At 40.4% G+C, this 21,122-nt stretch overlaps 1 protein-coding gene across 3 annotated transcripts in view; it reads left to right on the plus strand.

Moving 5' to 3' along the window:
* The window catches only part of nbeal1 (neurobeachin-like 1), a 284,052-nt gene that overhangs the window by 198,975 nt on the left and 63,955 nt on the right, over nucleotides 1–21,122 (plus strand). For all 3 annotated transcript variants that reach the window (XM_059967252.1, XM_059967253.1, XM_059967254.1), the window contains 7 exons: nucleotides 2,080–2,208; nucleotides 2,909–3,214; nucleotides 3,356–3,505; nucleotides 5,700–5,857; nucleotides 8,255–8,379; nucleotides 9,818–9,938; nucleotides 12,147–12,292. In XM_059967252.1, the coding sequence (XP_059823235.1) occupies nucleotides 2,080–2,208; nucleotides 2,909–3,214; nucleotides 3,356–3,505; nucleotides 5,700–5,857; nucleotides 8,255–8,379; nucleotides 9,818–9,938; nucleotides 12,147–12,292 (1,135 nt within the window). The remainder of the gene's footprint in view (nucleotides 1–2,079; nucleotides 2,209–2,908; nucleotides 3,215–3,355; nucleotides 3,506–5,699; nucleotides 5,858–8,254; nucleotides 8,380–9,817; nucleotides 9,939–12,146; nucleotides 12,293–21,122) is intronic.

The following is a 21,122-nucleotide window of genomic DNA, read 5'->3' on the forward strand; positions in this document are numbered from 1 at the left end:
TGGAATACGAAAGCAAAGATGTTATGTTTAGGTTTTCTGTGGCACTGGTCAGGCCTCACTTGGAGCAGTTTTGGGCCCCTTGTCTAAGAGAGGATGTGCTGACACTGGAGAGGGTTCAAAGGTGGTTCATGAAAATGATTCCGGGTTTGAAAGGCTGATTGTATGATGAACGTTTGATGGCTGTTGGCCTGTACTCACTGGAATTGAGAAGAATGAGGGACGATCTCATTGAAACCTGTCAAATGTTGAAAGGCCTCTATAGTGTGGAAGTGGTTAGGATGCCTCCTATGGCGGGTGGTGTCTAAGACCAGAGGATACAAATTCAGAATAGAGGGATGTCCTTTTCGAACAGAGGTGAGGAAGAATTTCTTTAGTTAGAGAGGGGTGAATCTGTGATTTAGTTGCCACAGGCGGCTGTGGAGGCCAAGTCATTGGGTATATTTAAGGCAGAGGTGGATAGAAATTTGATTAGTTGGGGGATGAAGGCAAGAGACTGGGACTGAAAGGAAAATAGATTAGCCATGATGAAATGGCAGAGCAGACTCAATGGGTCAAATAGCCTAATTCTGCTCCTATATCTTATGGCCTAACTGTGGGATTCTGCCAATGCTAAAATTTAAGTTTATCACCATTTTTGTTTCTACTTGGAAAACTGTGACGTAGCCAAGATTTTCTGACATTATGGATTTCTTCACTTTTTCTGATATTGTAACTCCATCTTCTTACCTGCTTAATTATTCTATCCCTATCCATTAGTGTTTGTTCTCCTCATAACTTGACCATCAATCGGGTTCGCATTAGTAAATAGAAATACATGATTGCAAACAGCTGAAACTTTAGCATTAGCAGCATGGTAGCGTAGTGGTTAGCACAACGCTTTACTGTACAAGTACCAGGTTCAAGTCCCACTGTTGCCTGTAAGGAGTTTGTGGATTCTCCCCGTGACTACGTGGGTTTACTCCAGGTGCTCTGGTTTCCTCCTACAGTCCAAAGACGTACTGGTTAAAAGGTTAATTGATCATTGTAAATTGTCCAGTGATTAGGCTGGGATTAAATCGGGTGCCGCTGGGTGGTGTGGCTCAAGGGGCTGGAAGGGCCTATTCTGAGCTGTGCCTTATAAAACGCAAAATAATTGATTGCTTAAGTATTCATTCCCTTCAAGTTAGTGACTTGGAAATTTTCTTGTCTCTATCTCCTAACTTACGTTTTTCAATAACTTTTTTGTGGAGTTGCTTGGTGTGTTCTTTTGTCTTTGTGGTGTACTTTTGCCAGTATCCTGACTCACCAGCAGTTGGACCTTCCAGATACAGGTGTATTTTTACTATAATTAATTGAAACACTTTGACTGCATACAATGATCTCTATTTAACTAATTATGTGACTTCTAAAACCAATTTTGGTGTGTCATATTAAAGGGGGTGAACACTTAAGCAATCAATTACTTTGCGTTTTATATCTGTAATTAATTTAGATCACTTTGAAGAGATCTGTTTTGGCTTTGATGTGAAATAGTCTTTTTCTGTTGATGAATATCAGGAAAGCCAAATTAAATCCTCTGTGATTCAATGTTGTTAAAAAAATAAAGCATTAAAAGTCCCGGGGGTGGGGTGGGGTGATTACTTTTATAGGCACTGTAAACAGTTCAAGTGACACTCCACAAGTAACAATCTACCTTCCCAGAAGTTAGCAGTTTATTCACATGACCTCTTTTTTAAAAACCTATTTAATCCCTATCCATGCTAACATGTTGTTAGATCACATGAAATATTTTATGTAATGTGTTTTCATGTAATACCTTAATGCTCCACTTAACCTAAGCTGCTCATTCCCTTTAAAAATCTCGTTTTTTTTGAATATTTTTTCTTCCAATTTTCTTTTATGATTAAGGGTCTAATTTAGGATGATTTCTAAAGCCACCCTTTGGAAGTACCTTGCCTATTATTTCAGGATTAAATGTACCCAGATTACTTTTATGTAACATTCTTAATATTCATCTGGTATCTCAATGATTGTCAAGTTTAATACAGTTGTCTTTCCATTCATTCTGCACTGCCTTTTGGTTCCATTCCTTTTATTTAGTTATTGGAGGAGATGGTGACTCTAATGGATAACTTGATGGTGTGGTATTCATCTGGACCAGAGTGGACGCAATTATCCCAGCTTGGGACACGACTTCTTCTTGGTTTTATTGCTCAAGATAATATACAGGTACTAGTCAAATTTCTCCACTCTTGAAAAAGCATTTAATTGTTAAATTAGAAAACCACCTTTCAAATCAGGCATAAGTACAGAGGTACAAGTACTGCCAGTTGGGTCATGTCAGTCTGTTATGGATCAAATCCCATTGCAAGGACAAACACAAAATCTGACCAATGTCCTAGTACAATAATGGTGCAAAGTAAGAGGTCATGTCTTTTGGTGAAAACATCAAACTGAAGCCCTCTATTTCCCGTTAACTGGAAACAAATTATCCTATGGAGAAAAAGCAGTATTAGAGAGTTAGTATCCTTTGAACAAAGACCACAGAAAAGCCAGATTATATGGTTATTATCAAATTGCAGTCTCTGGGATTTTTGTATAGTTTGGCTGCTGTGTTTAAAGCAATTGACTACTTGTACATTTTTGCTTTGGAATTGGTGAAAAGCTGAATTTCAAATGCTGAAAGGTGCAAGAATTTCTTCCTATAATTTAACAGCTTCTGTCATAGAAATTGCAACACTGCGGGTTGAACACAAGTAGCTTTTAAAAATGGATGCAAATTTGAGTTATTTGTGTCTTTTCTACATTCTTTTTCATTACTATCCTTTGGTTAGTTGCAATGTTATTGTTGTAGGTGAAAATTAGAATTCATTGGTGTTTTCTGCTCGGCAGTTGTTCTGAAGAATTTCTGTTTTTGTTAACCAATCAGGTGTGCGCCATGGCTGCAGCAAAACTCAATACAATACTGCAAACAAAAGAGATAGTAAACCGTGATGAAGCTTGTTTCCTCTTAGGGAAGCTGGAGGAAACACTGACCAAGTCCATAAGGGAAAAAACTGAGATCTATTCCTTTCTGATCCCAATCATACGAACGTTGGTCTCCAAAATCTATGAACTACTGTACATGAATCTGCACTTGCCAGCTTTGCCGCAAAGCAACGGCAGCCCTTCGTTTTTTGAGGACTTCCAAGAATACTGTGGTTCCAGTGAATGGCGTGTTTATATTGACAAATACGTACGTAGCATTGTTTCTATTCAGTAAATCTTCCTTTGTTGTAAGTCAATCCTCTTTACTGATCATTCTCTTCGTGGCGGAGTAAAGAAATCAGGATGAGACGTGTGTTATGAAAGGTTATGAGTATATTCTTATTCTCAGATCATTCCATCGATGAAGCAATATGAAGTTGAAACATTCAGCAAGGGACACGAACGCATGGCAATTTTCTGGAAAGAATGTTATGAAACCATGATGGTGAATTTACACAAGCGAGATCGCGAGAAAGGAGAAAGCAAACTGAAATTCCAAGTGAGTGGAGGTTGTGAACAAATCATTAACAATATTAAAAAAAAATCCATGCCTGTGTACTTTTCAATGTCAAAAGAAAATCTGAGGCCAGAGCAAATCTGGAAGCTCTCAAATGTTGTCCTTGAAAGGCAAATAATCCTGTGAGGGCTGGCAGACCAGGTTTAGTTCCCTGTGTTCAAAAGGCAGTCCTCCCTAACTTGAAAATGGTGACCTCTTTGATCCATAGTTCCACAGTCTACAGCCCAAGTCCCATGATCCCCCCTTTACCAGCACTGACCCAAGTGTAGATTTGTAATTGTTCATTGGAATACTTCATGAGCTTGCCTTCTCTTTATCTCTGTGCCCTCTAGCCCTCTGAATCTCTGGAGCTCTGCTTTCCTTCTCGTTTGGCCTCTTTTCCATCTCTGGATTCCTTCAGATTTTTTGATCGAGCTTTCAACTACTTCTGAAATTCTTTATCTAAGCCTGCGAGCTTCTCCTTAATTATTGATAAAACTGTCCTACTTCATCATATGTGGGTAATGTTGTTGTTAATGCAGAAATGCTATGAAGTGCATTTTAAGATGCTAAAAGCACTGCACAGATCTTTGTTTTACATGATTGATCACAGACATCTCTGAAATCTGTCTGCTGTATGACCTATCACGCTTGCTCCTGGGTCATGAGAGAGATTCTGCAGATGCAGGATGCCTCCAATGAGGACACAGACCTTACACTTTACTATGAGAAATGGATTTAAACCATAATCCTGAAGTGAACGTGTAACAGTATGTCCTTTAGTTTATCAGTAAAATGATTTCTGTCCATTGTTTGTTAGGATATTTATTACACTAAATTAATAGCATACCAGAATTGTAAGTCGGTTCCATGGGGCAAGAGGTTGGTAACCAGATGAAATGGGGTGAAGAGAATTGGCAAAAAAGGCTTTAGTGGTAAGCAGAGTTTTATCTTAAGTGTTAAGGTGTTGTGCAATGTCTCTCACCCGATGGGAATTTTCGAAAGAGAGTTAAATATATTTTGAAAAGTAAATTTAGGGCAATGGTGAAAAGAGTGTGGGAATGAAATAAGTAACCAGCTCTTTCAAAGAGCCAAGGCAAACACCATGTTGTGAATGGCACTCTACTATGCTGTCATGGAGTAACACACAGCACAGAAACAGGCCCTCCCGCCTAACTGGTGAATGCCAACCACAGCATCTTCCCTGCCAGTCCCAAACATGTAACCCTCCAATCCCTTCCTCTCCACATAGTTATCCAAATGCTTCTTAAGTGTTGCAGTTATACCCAACTCGACCACTTCCTCTGGCAGCTCATTTCAATTTCTCAATACCTTCTGTGTAACCAAGTTACCCCTCAGGTCTGTTTTAAATATCTCTCTTTTTATCTTGTATCTGTGCCTTCTGGTTTTGGACTCCCTAACCTTGGGGAAAGACTGTGACCACCTTATTCATACCACTCATGATGTTATAAATTTCTTTGCAGTCACTCCTCATTCTCGTATGCTCCAAAGAATAAAGTTCCAGCATGGCCAGCTTCTCCCTATAATTTAAGCCTTCCTAAATTTCTCCTGCACCCACTCCAGCTTGAGAATGTGTGAGTTTTTTAAGTATCCTGTCTAAGATGTGTTAATATTCAATATTAAATCAGAACACACACAAACTTAGAATGGATCAACAAAAAGTGCTCTGTGCTATAATATGTATATTCAAAATTATGAATAATGCGAAAGAATTGGGATGAAGATTACCATTAAACCTTTTCAATCACTGGTGAGCCATCAGTTCATCACCCCTCCCTAATCCATAAGACATAGGAGCAGAATTAGGCCAATCGGCCCATCAAGTCTATTCCCCATTGCATCACGACCGATTTATTATTCCACTCAACCCCATTCTCCTGTCTTCTCCCAGTAATCTTTGATGCCCCTATTAATAAAATCACCAATCAGCCTCTGCTCTATACTCAGTAACTTAGCCTCCACAGACATCTGTGGCAATGAATTCCACCATTTTACCAAACTGTGACTAAAGAAATTCCTCCTCATCTACTTTCTAAAGGGCCGTCCTATTCTGGTTCTAGTCAACTCATATCACAATATAAAATTGAATGTGTCTAGCTCTGAGGAATTGCTAGGTATATGTGCTTATGTTGAAGTGCTTACTGTATCGTAATTGTTTGTCTTGCTTTAATGACAGGAGTATTTTGTGGAACCATTCACCCGCAAAGCCAGGCAGGAAAACCTGCGTTACAACAGTATGTTGAAGCAACTCAACAGCCAGCATACTGCAACCCTGCGACAATGGAAGGCAGCTCAGCATTATCTAACCTGTGAACGAGGACCATGGGCTGAAAAGTATGGAGCTTACATCATTGCTGATGTGACCATGTTCTGTTGCATGATTCAGTATCCTAATATTCTCTCAAAGACTTCTGTCTTGGGATTAGCACTCTTTGGTTTTATTTCAAGGACATATTAGAGGTCATATCATTTCTAACTAAAACTCACTACTGATGGAAAGTCTGTATATGCACCTTGGCTACAGTTTAGGGGGTTAGGGAGCAAACCATTATTTGGTTGCTATTTAAGGGATCTTGTTGTGTACAAATTGGCTGCCACATTCCTGCATTATAGTAGTTGTTGCAATTGAGAAAAATACTTGATAAAGCTTCTGTTGTTCTGAAATTGCGAAAGGCTCAAAGGGTGTTAGGGTCTTCCAGTAAGGTGGTGAGCTGCTGGGATGCAACGGCTTCTACGGGGTCAACCAAAGATGTTATTGTCTTTTTAAAAAGTATTTTTACAATCGCAAGACCCCGCTGAACATTAAGAACTTAAAGCACTGCAGGTCTACCTCATCAGCAGTTTGCTTGTTTGTGGAGAAACTGAAGGAGCTGGACTTGGTGTGGACCTTGATGCTGCCTGCAACAGAGGGTGTTGGTGCACGAAGAAGGTGTGCCCTCTAACAGCGAGTGATTGTCTCAGTCACTCTACTTATGATCACAAGACCCTGTTGGACATTGGTGGTGTGGAATGCTGCAAGTGGAATTCATTGGTTTATTGGCAAAAAGCTTGGTGGACAGCATGGGAGCTGCGTGGCCTCAGTTGTAGTGAGGACTAGGCCTCAAGCTGTGGTGTCATGTGCTTGCAGCCGCCCAGGGGAGTCATCTGAATCAGGCAGTCCACCGGAGTGCTGAGTGGATATGGCATTGTATCCTTGCTGGAGTTGGTGCTGCCCCTTCCCCCTCGCCCCAATAGTGTTCGTTCAGCAGAAGGCAAGCTAGGTTGTGTTCAACTACACACTGCTGCAACAATCATGGACTCAGGGCTACATTTCTTTTGGTGTGACTGTATTCTACTGTTATCTTGTACATGCTATATGTGCCTTGTGCTGCACAGTAAACCAAGATGGCGGCGCGGCGCAGCTTGCAGCGGCCACTCTGGAACTGATTATCTGTTATTTCTGAAGTGGTGTGCCGTGTGCAATCATAATCAATTGAAAATAGACGTGGGAGCATGGAGGAGCATCGGGAAATTCCAGGAAGACCTTCTTCGTTGCTGCTGCTGCTATGAGGTCCGGGACTCTGCTGGGAAGAACAGGCCCCCAGTCCTCGGGGTCGCATTGCCGATGGCCATTGGCGGGGCCGTCTTAATACGCTCGGCAGAGGATGGTGCTCGGAGAAGCTATGCCGGAGGTGATGGTCATTGGCCTGCAGGTTCGACGGATGGACTCAGAGACCGCTGCGGTTAGGTCACTTTCGGAGTGTGCTGCGTCTGTGAAGCGGCGCCTTGGAAGTCCATAGCGGGGGCATTCCCTTCTGCTGCCGGTGTGGGATGGCGAGTCTGTCAGGACGCTGGGGACTTGTGGAAACTGTGTGGTGATTTCTTTTGAACTTATAGTCCTTTAACATCTTTGGACTATTTTTTACTGTGCCCATGGTCTGTTTTTTTAAAATCAATTATGCTATTGTTTGCACTGTTGTAACTATGTGGATTTGTGCAGGTATTGTAGCTTTAGTTTTTGGTCTTGTTTTCGTCTGGTGGATTTGGAGCTTCTTTCCAGGGAACACGCGAAGACGGTAGCATGATATTAATATGCAGCAGCCTCTCCGGACTCTGGATTGGGGATTGCCAAACGTTATGTGGATTTTCTGGTGTAGTCTGTTTTATCATATGCTTTTGTGCTATCGTTCTGGGGGAATGTTGTCTCATTTTTTAACTGCATTGCATTTCTGGTTTCTAAATGACAATAAACTGAATCTGAATCTGAACATGACCATTGTTCCTATGTTTTGCACCGTCCCCGGAATAATGCTGTTTTCTTTGACTGAATTCATAGGTATGCATGCATGGTTGAACAACAATTAAGCTTGAATTTGAAGTAGTTGATGAAACTTAGGAGTTATAGCAAGTTTATGTTTTGCATCCGATATAGTGACTACAGGAAATGATTGTTTCTGACTTGCAGAGAAATTAGCTTGTAGACAATTCTGAGAAATAAAACCTATGTGTAAGCTGAGGACTGCCTTTAATTCTGTCCTCCTTCAGTACTCTCTTTGAAATACCAAATTCAAGACAGTTATTGGTAGTTTCTTTTCTTACGAACAATCTAAGTTTGTTGATTATTCAAAGAACTTTGGGATGTTTTCCAGTCTAAGTCCATTCAACGTATCTTGTGTATGGCATTGGGTGTTACGTTGGTCAAACATTTGATTTCTAATGCAGTGTTTGCTCGCCTCCCCCTTTCTTGATAAGGAAACCGGAGTCCACGTGCTGGAAGTTGTCTAGTGTGGAAAACTATTCCCGTATGAGGCTTAAGCTAGTTCAGAGTTATAACTTTGATCCCCATACTGATGCAAGCGCACTACGTGACAACCTAGGTGAGTATCAGTTTAATGATAATGTACTGCTAAGATAAACCAATTGAACAAAAATTCTTTGGAAGGTGATCCCATGCATGCACTGCTACAAAAAGGAGTTCTTGTATAGAGTTTTTTTTTAGCAGTCCCTGTTGATTCTCCAAAGATTGATAATATTTTTGCTTTGGAAAAGCATATAAACTTTGGACTGTGCTAGACTGCGAGTTTCTGTTCCTCTTCATTATTTAAAATGTTGGGTTAATATGCAAACAAAAATACCCATACCATACCCATACAAAAATATTTGCCTCCTTTTCAAAGCCAGTACCTTGCTTACCATATGCAATAGGGCCGTGTTCACCTGAGCTGCAATGTTAATTGCTTAGAATTGGAACGCTAATTTCGTGGCTTAACTCACCTACTACTAAAACCTGCAATCATGCCTTGCCCTTTTATTTTCCAACGGCTACTTTTCGCCATCAGCCTTCAATAAATGTTAAATAATGGGAAACAAATAAAATTGCAGATGCTGGTATCTGATACAAAAATAGAAATGCTAGAAGAGCTCAGCTTATCTATCAGGCTGCATCTAAGGAAAGCCTGTTTATGTTTCAGGTTGAAAACCCTGAGAAGAGAGAAAGCAAATTAGTCAAATTAGCAACAGGCTGGGGGAGGGCAATAGATTGAGTGAAGTGAATGTCTGTAGTAGGCTGAAATAATTGGACAATTAAGCTCTTTTGTCTGTGTATTGTTGAGATGTTATGGAAATTAGTATCAGCCATATGACATGATCTGTGATGTGCTGCTGTTAGAAATTTGCATTAGTGGAATAACAAGGGTTTTGACAATCTGAGACGGGCTGTGTAATACAGGGTGTTTGTTGACAAAGCTATGATATGAAATTGGATGTTCCTAATCGTAGCAACATCAATGGTCAAATCTTTACTAATTTGGTAAAATACTGTATGTAATGGTGAATGCTCACCAATTATATGGATATAATTTGTTTGATATATTGTTCAAAGAAATGACATTTGTATGCGATGGCACAGACCTCTGACTTACTGGTTGAAAATGTGATTAACAACAAGTGTTTGACCAAAATTAAACTTTCAGCTCAAGAAAAGTAATTTTTGTTCTCAAATCCACTTAGAATATTTCTGTTGCTGAAGTGCCATTATGCAGTTTATGACAAACAAACCCTAAAAAAATCTGGATAAAATGGAAAAGCATTCCTATGATTGATATTTCTGCTTGTTTTCTGTTCAGTCCAAGTATTTTCTGTTTTAGAGGTTTTGTCTTCAGCGACCACGCTGCCCCATGCATTTCAATACGTCTAGGTTCTCATTTTCTACCACTCCCTCAGAAGAAACACTGCCATCTGCCAGAGAGCTTTGTGGTTTATACCTTATGAAATGCAGATTCTCCTAACTAAATCCAGCCTGTCCTGTACCTGCAGGGGTTCAGCAGACTGTGCCGTCCAATGATTCATTGCTGTTGGAAGCAGTGAAACAAGCCAAGGTTAGTGACCTGGAAGATGACCGGTTGGCTGATGAAGATTTGAGCATGCTCAGTAACATGTAAGTCCTGGTGTGTTTAAATTTCAGTGTACAGATGTAAACTGTTAAATTCTTCCTCACCACCCACACCCTCCCTCCCCTGACAGCCTGGGATTTCCAGCACAGAAATGCAGCAGGATCTTGCATGTGATTTAATGCCTGAAGTCTTCAGAATGACAGGATGAAGAGGAAAAAGATAAAGACTTTGAAAGCATGTTATAAACTGTTTGTGACATATCTGATGATGACTTTCTCTACTTGATTAAATCCAATATTTGCAATTTTGCTCTTTAACACTAATTCAAAATCTAATTTAAATTTCTTGTTTATCGAAGCCGTAGAACTATAAACTGCTCAGAATTCCAAAGATTACTTTAAACATTGTTACTTTTTTTCTTGGAGTCTGTAATATATTTACAGAAGTTTTGTACTTTTTTCAATTGCCACCTATACAGGGTGAAACATCGCCACCTGCTGAGACCAAAGGTTTCCAGCACCATCTCCTGAGTGGTTCAAGAGTTTAGTTGATTTAGCATTGATGTGGTATTAAATCCTTACAAAGCAAGTGTGAACCACTCACCCAATCACATCTATTGCAAACTCTGAATATTCTAACAGGGTATCACTGCATTTTTAATCTTGCGTTTTACACATTTCAGGATTCAAGTTTTTTTTCCTTAAGTACAAGAGATCCTACAGATGCTGGAAATCTTGACTAAATGCTGGAGGAACTCAGCAAGTCAGGCAGCATCTTTGGAAGGGAACAAACAGTCAATATTTCGGGCTGAGACCTCTCATCAGGTCTGGAAGTGAAGGGGGGGGGCAGAAGTCAGAATAAGAAGGTGGGCGAGGGAAAAGTACAAGCTGGCAGGTCTTAGGTGAAAACAAGTGAGGGAGAAAATGAGGATGAATTAAAAATCTAGGATGGGATAGGTGGACAACTGAAAGGGCTGAAGAAGGAGAAATCTAATAGGAGAGAACGGTGAACCATGGAAGGGGGAGGGAAACTAGAGAGACATGATTGGCAGTTGATGAGAAGAGAAGGGGTCAGAGGGTAACTTCAATGAGGACTAGAAAAAGTGAGGAGAAGGAAGGTGTAATTACTGCAAGTTAGAGAAATCACATCCCAATTCTTTATATAAAAAAACAAAGGGCCCACCACTGACCCTTGCAATACTCCACCTGTCACTAGCCTCCATTCCAGAAACACCCTTCAACCATCACCCTCTGCTTCTTATCATTGGGTCAGTTTTGAATCCACCTAACTAGTTCTCTCTGGATTCCATGGGATCTCACCTTCCAGAGCAGTCTACCACGTGGGACCCATCATTGGGGACCTTGTTGAAATCCTTCCCAAAGTCCAATGATGGAGGTATAAAAGGTGGAGTGTCATTGGGTAAATAGTCGAAGTATTTTCCCATGGTACAGGGCATAGATTAAAGGTGAGATATAGAATATTTAAAGGAAATCTTAGAGCAAATTGTTTACTCCAGAGTGGTTGATATTTGGAACGTGCTGCCAGATACAATTAAGAGCCATTTAGACTAGCACTTAGATAGGCAAAGCATAGAAGGATGTAGTTCTAATGTCGAAAAATAGGATTCGTGTGGTAGGGTCATAAGGTTGTCATGGACATGGTGGGCTGAAGGGCCTGTTTCTGTACTGCATAACTATGACTCTGAGACTACCTTCTTGTTCTTTCTCCTAAGCATTGCAAATATTTTATTTCTGCAGCAATTACCTTTGAAAAGTTACTAATGAAATCCAAGTTGTACCAACTTGTTATTTTGTTTAATTAAGGAAAAATATCCTCCTTTCCTCTGATCTTTTGCCAGTTAGCATAAATCTATGAATAGTGACTCAGCTGCAATTTGTCCTGATTTTTGTCAAACCTTTGATCATTTTTGTTCCTTTTGAACACCCTTTATTAAGTTTCCAGTTAATCTCAGTACTAAGAAGAAGAAACCCTGCTTTGATTCTCTAAGTAACTGAAAACCCATCCCTGGTACTATTTTAGGGAATGTAATCCATGCTTACCACAGGAAGAAAATGTACAGAGGACTTCTCTCCAGTGTAATCAAACTTCCTGACTTGCCTTTCATTGACTTAACCATGCAATGATTTCAAATCTGATTTAAACTATGGAATGCTATTTTGTAACTTAATTTTAACTTTCTTCAACCTGTGTGTTCACTTTATTTCAGTCCTCTTTTATTCCTCCTCCCACAGCAATGAGGAGGAGCAGAATCAGAAAGAAAAATTGGTGATTACTGAAGATTGTGATCTGATCACCATCATGGATGTTGTTTCGGGACGCCTTGAAGTCACCACGCAGCACATAAACTTTTTTGATGGGAGTGTGGACAAAGCAGAAGGTAGGAGAACGTAGTACATAGAATAGTACAGCACATTACAGGCCCCTTCGGCCCACAATGTTGTGCCGATCCTCAAACCCTGCCTCCCATGTAACCCCCCCACCTTAAATTCCTCCACCTGATGTGAAATTCACCTGCATTGAAACTAAAGGAGTGCTTGGACAAAAGAATAAAAATTCCAAATGTTGCCAATAAACTGGACTCTGACTCACACTTGTTACTCAATTATACTTTACTTTCTTGTGCATAAAGAGAACAGCCCTGCCACCATACTTTTCCAAAGTCTAAGCAGAGAAATTTTTATGCAGGATTGTTTAACAAATGTAAATAATGACCAATTGGTAAACTGTGTATGTTGAAATTTCTTACTTGCAAGATCAATTGCCATTCACAAATGCAGATGTTAAAATTCAATAGAAATTAAAAGTTAACAACTGATGGTACTTTGAATTGGTAAAGTACCTTAGCTGGTAAAGTCCTTTAGCTGGTGTGCATTTGTTACGTACCCCGTAACTGGGTCACTTACCAGCAAAGATAGAGAGGTCCGTTGAAGTCTGATGGTACTATTTTTAACAATATTTATTGATAAAAGTACACAAAAATAATATCAATGCAAACATACAGATAATATACGTCGTCGATACTAAATCTAAAAGCGCGGGTATAATAATAATCAATAAGAAAAGCTCTGTCGTTGTCTAGGGGATAATGTATTGTCCGATGGAAATATAAAAGTCACTCAAGTTCATGCAGGCTACAGCCTTTGGTTGGAGTCAAGAGAGAGAGTTTAAAACTTGCCCATTCCTTTTATGATGTCAATCCTTCGAGAGTCTTTGGGGCTGGTTTCTCCTTTGTTTTAGCTAAAGCCGTTCTTTCGTGGTAAGGCCCACCAATTCAGAGGCAAATGGAAAAGGACACACGTGGGCTTTCCACCGGCTGTCGCTATTATGCTGTTACAGGATTTCTAGCGTTTCTCCTGGTGCGTCTAAAGGGGCTGTTCCCCAGACCCTCTTTTATCCTGACTCACAGGGTCACAGATGTCAATCAGGTTGGGATGATGCAATCCCTCCACCAACCTCCCTTTGATCATTCCCTGAGGGCTTTCATGAAGTACAGTACTCAATACACAATTACGTCTCCAAGAGACAATGGCCGTTTCCCGTGGCTTTGTATCGCTGAGGGGCCAGGACATTCTAAACCCCTTTGTGGATTCTGTGTGTCTTTCTCTCATTTCCTGGGTCTCCTGACCTGAATTAATAGCGATCTTGCGATTCTCAAAAAGGAGGGGGCTACTTGGACCCTTCGTCCCTTCAGGGTTGGGGGCATAGGCGTAACACATTCCCTGAATCTTTCTGTTATGTTTTTTGTTATTTCCATAAGCCAAGTAACTAGTTCCCTGTTGTGCAAAGGAAAGCTATGCTGTTCAAAGACCTTTCTTGCCAGGACTGTCTGCAATCTATCCTTGCCTGGACATCATGTAACTCTTGCCTTGCTGCAACTTCCACACAAACATTACCTGACTGTGGTCAATTCAATCCTGTGTAAATTGCCCCAGTATACAGTAGAAGAATCAAAGAGAGTTGATGGAAATTTGAGGTGAGTAAGAACAGTAGGATTAATGTAGGATTACTGTAAATCAGTGGTCGATGGTCAAAGAATATTCTATCATTTAAAGGGCCTACTTCCATGTGGCATAACTCCATGATGAACAGTTCCTTCTGTACCTGACCAAGCAATGCTTGTAGGAAGACAGCGTTGCTTGATGTGCATTGCTATTGATCAAACATGGAGGGAATATGTTGTACTGCTAAGTGTGTCATCCTGATGTGGCTAAAATACCAGTCAAGCCTGCAATGCAGAGTCTGACCTAAACTGAACCCAAATTGTTTATCAAAGTGGGAGTTGAACATAACCGCAAAACAGTAAAACTCCTTTGAGCTTGGTTGGTTAGCTCAGCTGTGATGACATATTGTTAAATCAACTTTTATTTGACTAAGGTGTGTTGTTTTCAGGGAGAGAAATTATATTTTGGACTTGTGTTCATTGCTCAATCCATTTGTTACCACAGAAGGAGGTCCTTCGGCCCCAGCAAATTTACAGTAACATCTTGCAGAGTAGTCTATTCAGTGCCATTTCCTTATTGATTCTCCAAAGCTCTTCCAATAATATTTCACTAATGTCAAGCTAGTTCCCCTTTGGAATAAAAACAGGAAATGTTGGAAATGGGCGTCATTAATTGAGAGATAAACAGAGTTGGTATTTCAGGTTCTGATGACCTGTCATCAGATCTTGAAAAAGTCAAAATATAAATTGAGTTTCAGGTGGCAGAGAACAAAGTGGAACTAATGTGGACTGGAGACTGAGTGTTTGAATGAAGCAAGTGTTAGGGAAGAGATGCCCTAGGTTCAACCATCATCACCTGCTTCATTAATGAGCGATGTTCCTTCATCGGTGGAGATATTCACTGATGATTAGTAGCTCTTCAGCAAATGGGCTAGAGATGGAATTGGATGCACATCAGCTCTGTCAGGGTTTGCAGGCCATTACTTCCTACAAAGCAAAACCTAGTATCATGAATGCCAGTGAGGCTTCACTCCCAGATAAGCCCATCACCTTTTATGCACACTTTGAAAGGGAGAACAGAATTACGCCTGTGTGAATCCTTGCAGTCCATTCCTGCAGGCAGTGAGATCGAGACACCATTTGGGAATGAGCTAATAAGTGGCAAGCAAATTCATCCTACAAAAGTGACAGGAATCAGAATCAGGTTTAACTATTACTGGCATATGTCATGAAATTTGTTGTTTTGTGGTAATAATATATTGCAATAAATTATAATTACAGTGCTATAAATTATTTTTGAATATATAATTCTATTATAAACTAAATAAGTAATGCAAAAGAGAGGAAAAATTACTGAGGTAGTGTTCATAAGTTCATTGTCCATGCTGAAATCTGATAGCAGAGAGGAAAAAGCTGTTCCTGAAACATTGATTGTGTGTCTTCAGGCTCCTGTAACACCTCTGATGGTAATAATGAGAAGGTGGAATGTCCTGAGTGATGGGGGTCCTTCATGAGGGATGCTGCTTTTTTGAGGCATCACTTATTGAAGGTGTGGAGCAGTGAGCCGAGCACGCATCCTTGAGTTGTGCCAGTGTTGATTGTCAGTGAGGAGGAGATGTTATTTCTGATCCACAAAGATGTAACTTTCTCTGGTGAGAAAGTTAAGGATCCTTTTGCAGAGGGAGGTATAGAGGCCTGGGCTTTGGAAATTTTTGATTAGAACTGAGAGTACGATTGCGTTGAACTCTGAGCTGTAGTCAACAAATAGCAGGCTGGTGTTAGTAATTCTATTGTCCAGGTGATCCAAGGGCAAATGGTGTGTCAGTGAGATTACATCTGCAATAAACCTATTGTGGTATTATGCAAATTACAGCAGATCCAAGTCCTTGCTCAGGCAAGAGTTCATTCTAGCCATGACCAACTTCTCAAAGCACTTTATCACAGTAGATGTGAGTGCATCTGAACAATAGTCATTGAGGCAGCTCACTCTGCTCTTCTTGGGCGCTGGTATGATTGTCACCCTTTTAGATCCTCTGACTGTAGCAGTGAGAGGTTGAAGACGTCCTTGAACAATTCCACAGTTGGTTGGCACAGGTTTTCAGAGCCCTACCAGGTCACCATCAGGGCCTGATGCCTTGCAAAGGTTCACCATCTTGAAAGATGCTCTGACATCAGCCTCTGAGACACAGATCACAGGGTCATCAGGTGCTGCAGGGTTTCACATGGGTGTAGTTTTTATTCTCCCTTTCAAAGCGTGCATAGAAGGTGCTGAGCTCATCTATGAGTGAAGCATCATAGCCATTCATGATACTAGGTTTTGCTTTGTATGAGGTAATGGCCTGCAGACCTTGCCAGAGCTGATGTGTATCCGATTCCATCTCTAGCCTCAATTAGAATTGTTTCTCATTCTTAAGATAGCCTTCCATAGGTCGTACCTGGCCTTGTATGGTTCTAGTTCACCAGTCTTGAATGCCACAGATCTAGCCCTCAGCAGACTATGAATCTCCTGGTTCATCCACAGCTTTTGATTTGGGTTTGTCTGGTTTGTTCTTGAAAGCACACACTCATCCACCCAGGTGCTGATGAAGTTGGTGACAACTGTGGCATATTCATTCAGTCACAAAGCTGGATCCCTGAATATTGTCTCATCCATTAACTGAAAACTGGCCTGTAAACGCTCCTCCACTTCCTTTGACCATACTTTCTTGCTCCTCTCCACTGGTGCTATGGTCTTTAATCTTTGCCCATATGCCAGGAGTAGAAGTACAACCAGGTGATCAAGCTTTCCAAAGTGTGGGCATGGGATGGCATGGTAAGCATTCTTGATGGACATATTACAGTGAATTAGCATCTCCATCAAAAGAGCACAGAACAATTTGATGTTCACATTCAGATTCATCACCAGCATGGAATTCCCCAAGAATAGCAACCTAGAGTCACCATTGAACAGAGGTTGGACCTGTTCCTGCCACATAAATACCATGGCAACAAGTGCAGGTCACCATCTGGGTATCTTGCAGCAAATACTCTCCCTCGAAATTCTGGAGGGTTTCTACCATTTGCAAAGCAAAAATCAGGGTCATGACTCAATATTCTTCATTTAATTTAATCATTGCAACTCCAACAACTCTCAGAGCTTGACACAGCCCAGGACAAATCAGAATATTTAATGTGCAATTCATCCACCATCCTAAACAGTGATTCCATCTGTCACTGGTGTACAGTGGCTGTAGTATGCACCCTCTTCATAATGCACTTTCTTTACTTGCCTAAGCAACTTGATAGCAATTCCTAAATCAGTAATCTCTATTACCAAGAAGCATAAAGAACATGAGACCGTAAAATATAGGAGCAGAAGTAGGCCATTCCGCCCATCAATTCTGCTCTGCCATTCAATCATGGGCTGATCCAATTCTTCCAGTCATCCCCACTCCCCTGCTTTCCCCTCCTTTGATGCCCTGGCTAATCAAGAACCTATCTATCTCTGCCTTAAATACACCCAATGACTTGGCCTCCACAGCTGCTCATGGCAACAAATTCTACCCTCTAACTAAAGTAATTTCTCTGCATCTCTTTTCTAAAAGGACGTCCTTCAATTTTGAAGTTGTGCCCTCTAGTCCTAGAATCCTCTACCATGGGAAATAACTTTGCCATATCTAATCTGTTCAGGCCTTTTAACATTCGGAATGTTTCTATGAGATCCCGCCTCATTCTCCTGAACTCCAGGGAATATAGCCCAAGAACTTGCCAAATGTTCCTCATACGGTAACCCTTTCATTCCTGAAAACATTCTCATGAATCTTTTCTGAATCTCTCTTGGAAAGCCAGCAAGTGCACAGGAATACCAACATCACTTAGAGGGAAATGCGATGTATATTATTTGCTTCATTTTAGTATTTACACCGGTGGATATTTTGCATGGACATTTTAAAAATAAAACTTTGTGGATTTTTTTTTGACGATGAACACAAAAGGTCATATTTAAAAGGTATTTAGTGCAAACCTAAGCTGAAGTAGAGGGATATGGATCAAATGCAGACAAAGGTTTCTAGCTTAGTCAGTATGGACCAGTTGGGCTGAAGGGCCTATTTCTATGCTGTATCACTTGTATATATAATCTTGGTACCCAACAACCTTGTGAGAGTCCCTTCACCAAAAGGGTTGCAGCAATTGAAGAAGGAAGTTTTGAACACCTTCTCAAATGTTGGTTAGAGGTGGCAGTAATTTCTATCCTTGTTGAGGTGAGCCAGATCTTAAAAAAGCCCCCTTTAATGTACTTGAATTAGAAGAAACTCGCAGTAAGAAAAAAATTTAATTCTTACTGTGCAACTCTTCTGCTTGTGATTCATGATGGGAGAAGTACAGTTCTTAAGATATTTTAGGTGATTAATGTTTCGCCTCTAGTTCTTCCAGTGGGCCAGGAGAAATGATAGTTAGTAGTGATGGTGTTAAGAATTTAAGGGTTAAACACGATAAAAGCAGATGGGTTCTTCCTAACAAACATGTGGCTTACAAATTGTCTATTGTTTGTCCAGTTGTTCTTCCTGTGGTGCTCTGAAGATCAGTTGCAGACTGGCTGTAAGAAGTTGCGAAGTTGTTTAAAAAAAAACAGACAAGAAAAAAGCATGATATTAAACACTAAAAAAGGAATGGTTGAAGGAAAAATTCCAAACAGACCATCTTGAAATTAAGTTAATAATTGCACTGCTCCATGCAACCAAAGAGCTCACTTGGGACAATAAATAATCTGTTAAAATCTTGGACCATTTCATTTTGTATCTTAAAGGGAAGATGTTTGGGGTTTGGTTGAAAATCATATAATCTCTTTGTGAAAGTAATGTTCATCTTCTGACTGGTGTAATAACTGGATAGGTATTATGCTGTTGACATGGATGTGATTGAGGATGGATGCAGAGTACTAGAACTGTCTAGTTGGAAACTATTATATCTGCTGTCTAGATAGAGTTAACAGATTTAGTGTAACAATGTATTTACTAGAATTGTCATTGAACACACTGGGATTTTTCCCAGCACCTGGCTCCATTACCTAGACTTTCTCAATGGTATGGTTTCATAATGCATTTTTTGTTGTGCATATTGAATTCCCTTTTCCAAGGCCTGATTAACTTTGGTTCAATCACTCTGCAGGCAAAGTCCCAGATTGTAACACTGAGCAAAAAGGTTTTTCTTTATATCTCCTTTGTACCATTGCAAATCTGTGTCTCCTGGTTTTCACAATCCTCTGTTAAAGGTTCAAAGGTACATAGGTATGATTTAATGTCAGAGAAATGTATACAATATACATCCTGAAATGCTCTTTCTTTGCAACCATCCACAAAAACAGGAGTGCCCCAAGAATGAATGACAGTTAAATGTTAGAACCCCGAATTCCCCCCCCCCCAGCTTCCCTCCCTCCTGCACATAAGCGGCAGCGAGCAACAACCCCTCTCCCCCCACCAGCAAAAATAAAAAGCGCACCCGCTACCAGCACTCAAGCGTGAGCAAAGCAATAGCAAAGACACAGACTGGCAGTAACCCCAAAGACTACATTGTTCACCCAATAATTCATCATGCTTCAGGCTCTCTCTCTCCTGATAAGGGAGAAAGAGGTGACTCCATTTTCCAACGAGCAGGGAGACAACAATCAACTCGCTGGTTTACGATGTTAAAAGTCCGTTACATTGCTTTTGTTAAGCACTGTGCCTGAAGATTGCAAAGATCCTGGGTCCCTGGGCACACAGCAGATATTCCGACTCCCCCAACGACACATGGGTCTCCTGTGGCGATACGGATCCTTGATTTGCCCGTCCCCAGTTCCTTGAGATCCCAGGCTTCTGAATCCTTGCCAAAATCTTAGGCCAAGCCTTTGGCATGCTGAATAGCGGCTGATTGGTAGTCAGCATGTAATTCCAGGTCAGGGTCTTCAAAAGAACCCTGAAATGGAAAAATAGAGATATTTAAGATGGAAATAGAACTGTTTTTAGTAGATGCAAGCAAAGGAGTCACCGTTGGGCGCCATAACTACTTAGCTCCACCTCCTATTACGAGAGAATAGTGGGAGCTATTCCTACCTTAATCACTATCAATACCAGGTTTTCACACAACAGTTAACTAGTTATGATCTTGTACAATTCCAACAAATATTCTCTCAATCTGCTGTACTCCAAGGAGAATATCTCCAGTTTCTAGCTGGAATCACTGATCCCTGAAATGTCCCAGCATCTTTTTCCTCCAAGTTTATTAGAAACTTTGTAACTTTTCTAAAAGAGTCTAGGATTGAATGCAGTGAAGCATTTTATTTTGGTTGGTTTGTGCTAGCAACTTGTCCTTGTGGTAGGAGAGAGAAGATAATGAGGCACTTTGTGTTGAAGTCCTTCACCAGCAGAGCACCAGAGGGTTTGGTGTTGCAATCCTCAGTTTTTGTTTAACATATTAATAACTTAGCTGTGACTGCAGGAGGTACGATTAGTGTTTGCCTATGACATGAAAATTGGTTGTTGTTGATGATATTGAGGAGGGGAATCATGGGCTATGGGATGATATTGATCAGCTGGTAACTTTTGCAGGTGGAATTTAATCTGTGTGAAGTGCTGCATTTTGGAGGTCAAAACACCACGAATGGTTGGACCCTCTATTAACCCCATCGCTGCAGCGTGAACACTTTAAACTGCCTTTTTATAATGCTGTTTACATCGTAAATACGTGCTGTATTTATGTACATTTATTCCATATCTGTACTTTAACCTCTCACTTTAATTTTTTACATAATTCTTTATCCTTTATAATTATTGAATGTTTTTTTACTCTATGTTGAGCCTTGACCAACACACCACAGCAAATTCCTAATACAGTGGATTCTGGTTATTTGGGTCATCAATTAATTGGGGCAGCTGCTTATTTGATACAACTCTTACAGAACAAATACTAATTGAGAACATAACATTCTCTTTGTTTATTTGGGACACTATGCTACTTAATTGAGACAGGAGACTTGCCAAAGTCTCAGTAGCATCAATTGTGTGGCCATTAGAATCTACACCATACTTAAAGTGAACAGTTTTTAAATAGAGTCAGTTGTGTGTCTTTTTTGTCACTGATAGAAATAAGCAGTAAGACAATTTTGAACTTTTTGCTGACCGTGGTTTCAAGCATTCAGGCTTGGAAATGTCAGAAGCAGCCCGGAGTGAAAATGAAACGATTTCACAACTTCAAGTTAGGAACCTAAAAGAATTTGATGGTATCAACAATCATCATGAATGTTACAATG

Source organism: Hypanus sabinus, chromosome 4 (genome assembly GCF_030144855.1).
Source record: "Hypanus sabinus isolate sHypSab1 chromosome 4, sHypSab1.hap1, whole genome shotgun sequence".
Taxonomy (NCBI): Eukaryota; Metazoa; Chordata; class Chondrichthyes; order Myliobatiformes; family Dasyatidae; genus Hypanus; species Hypanus sabinus.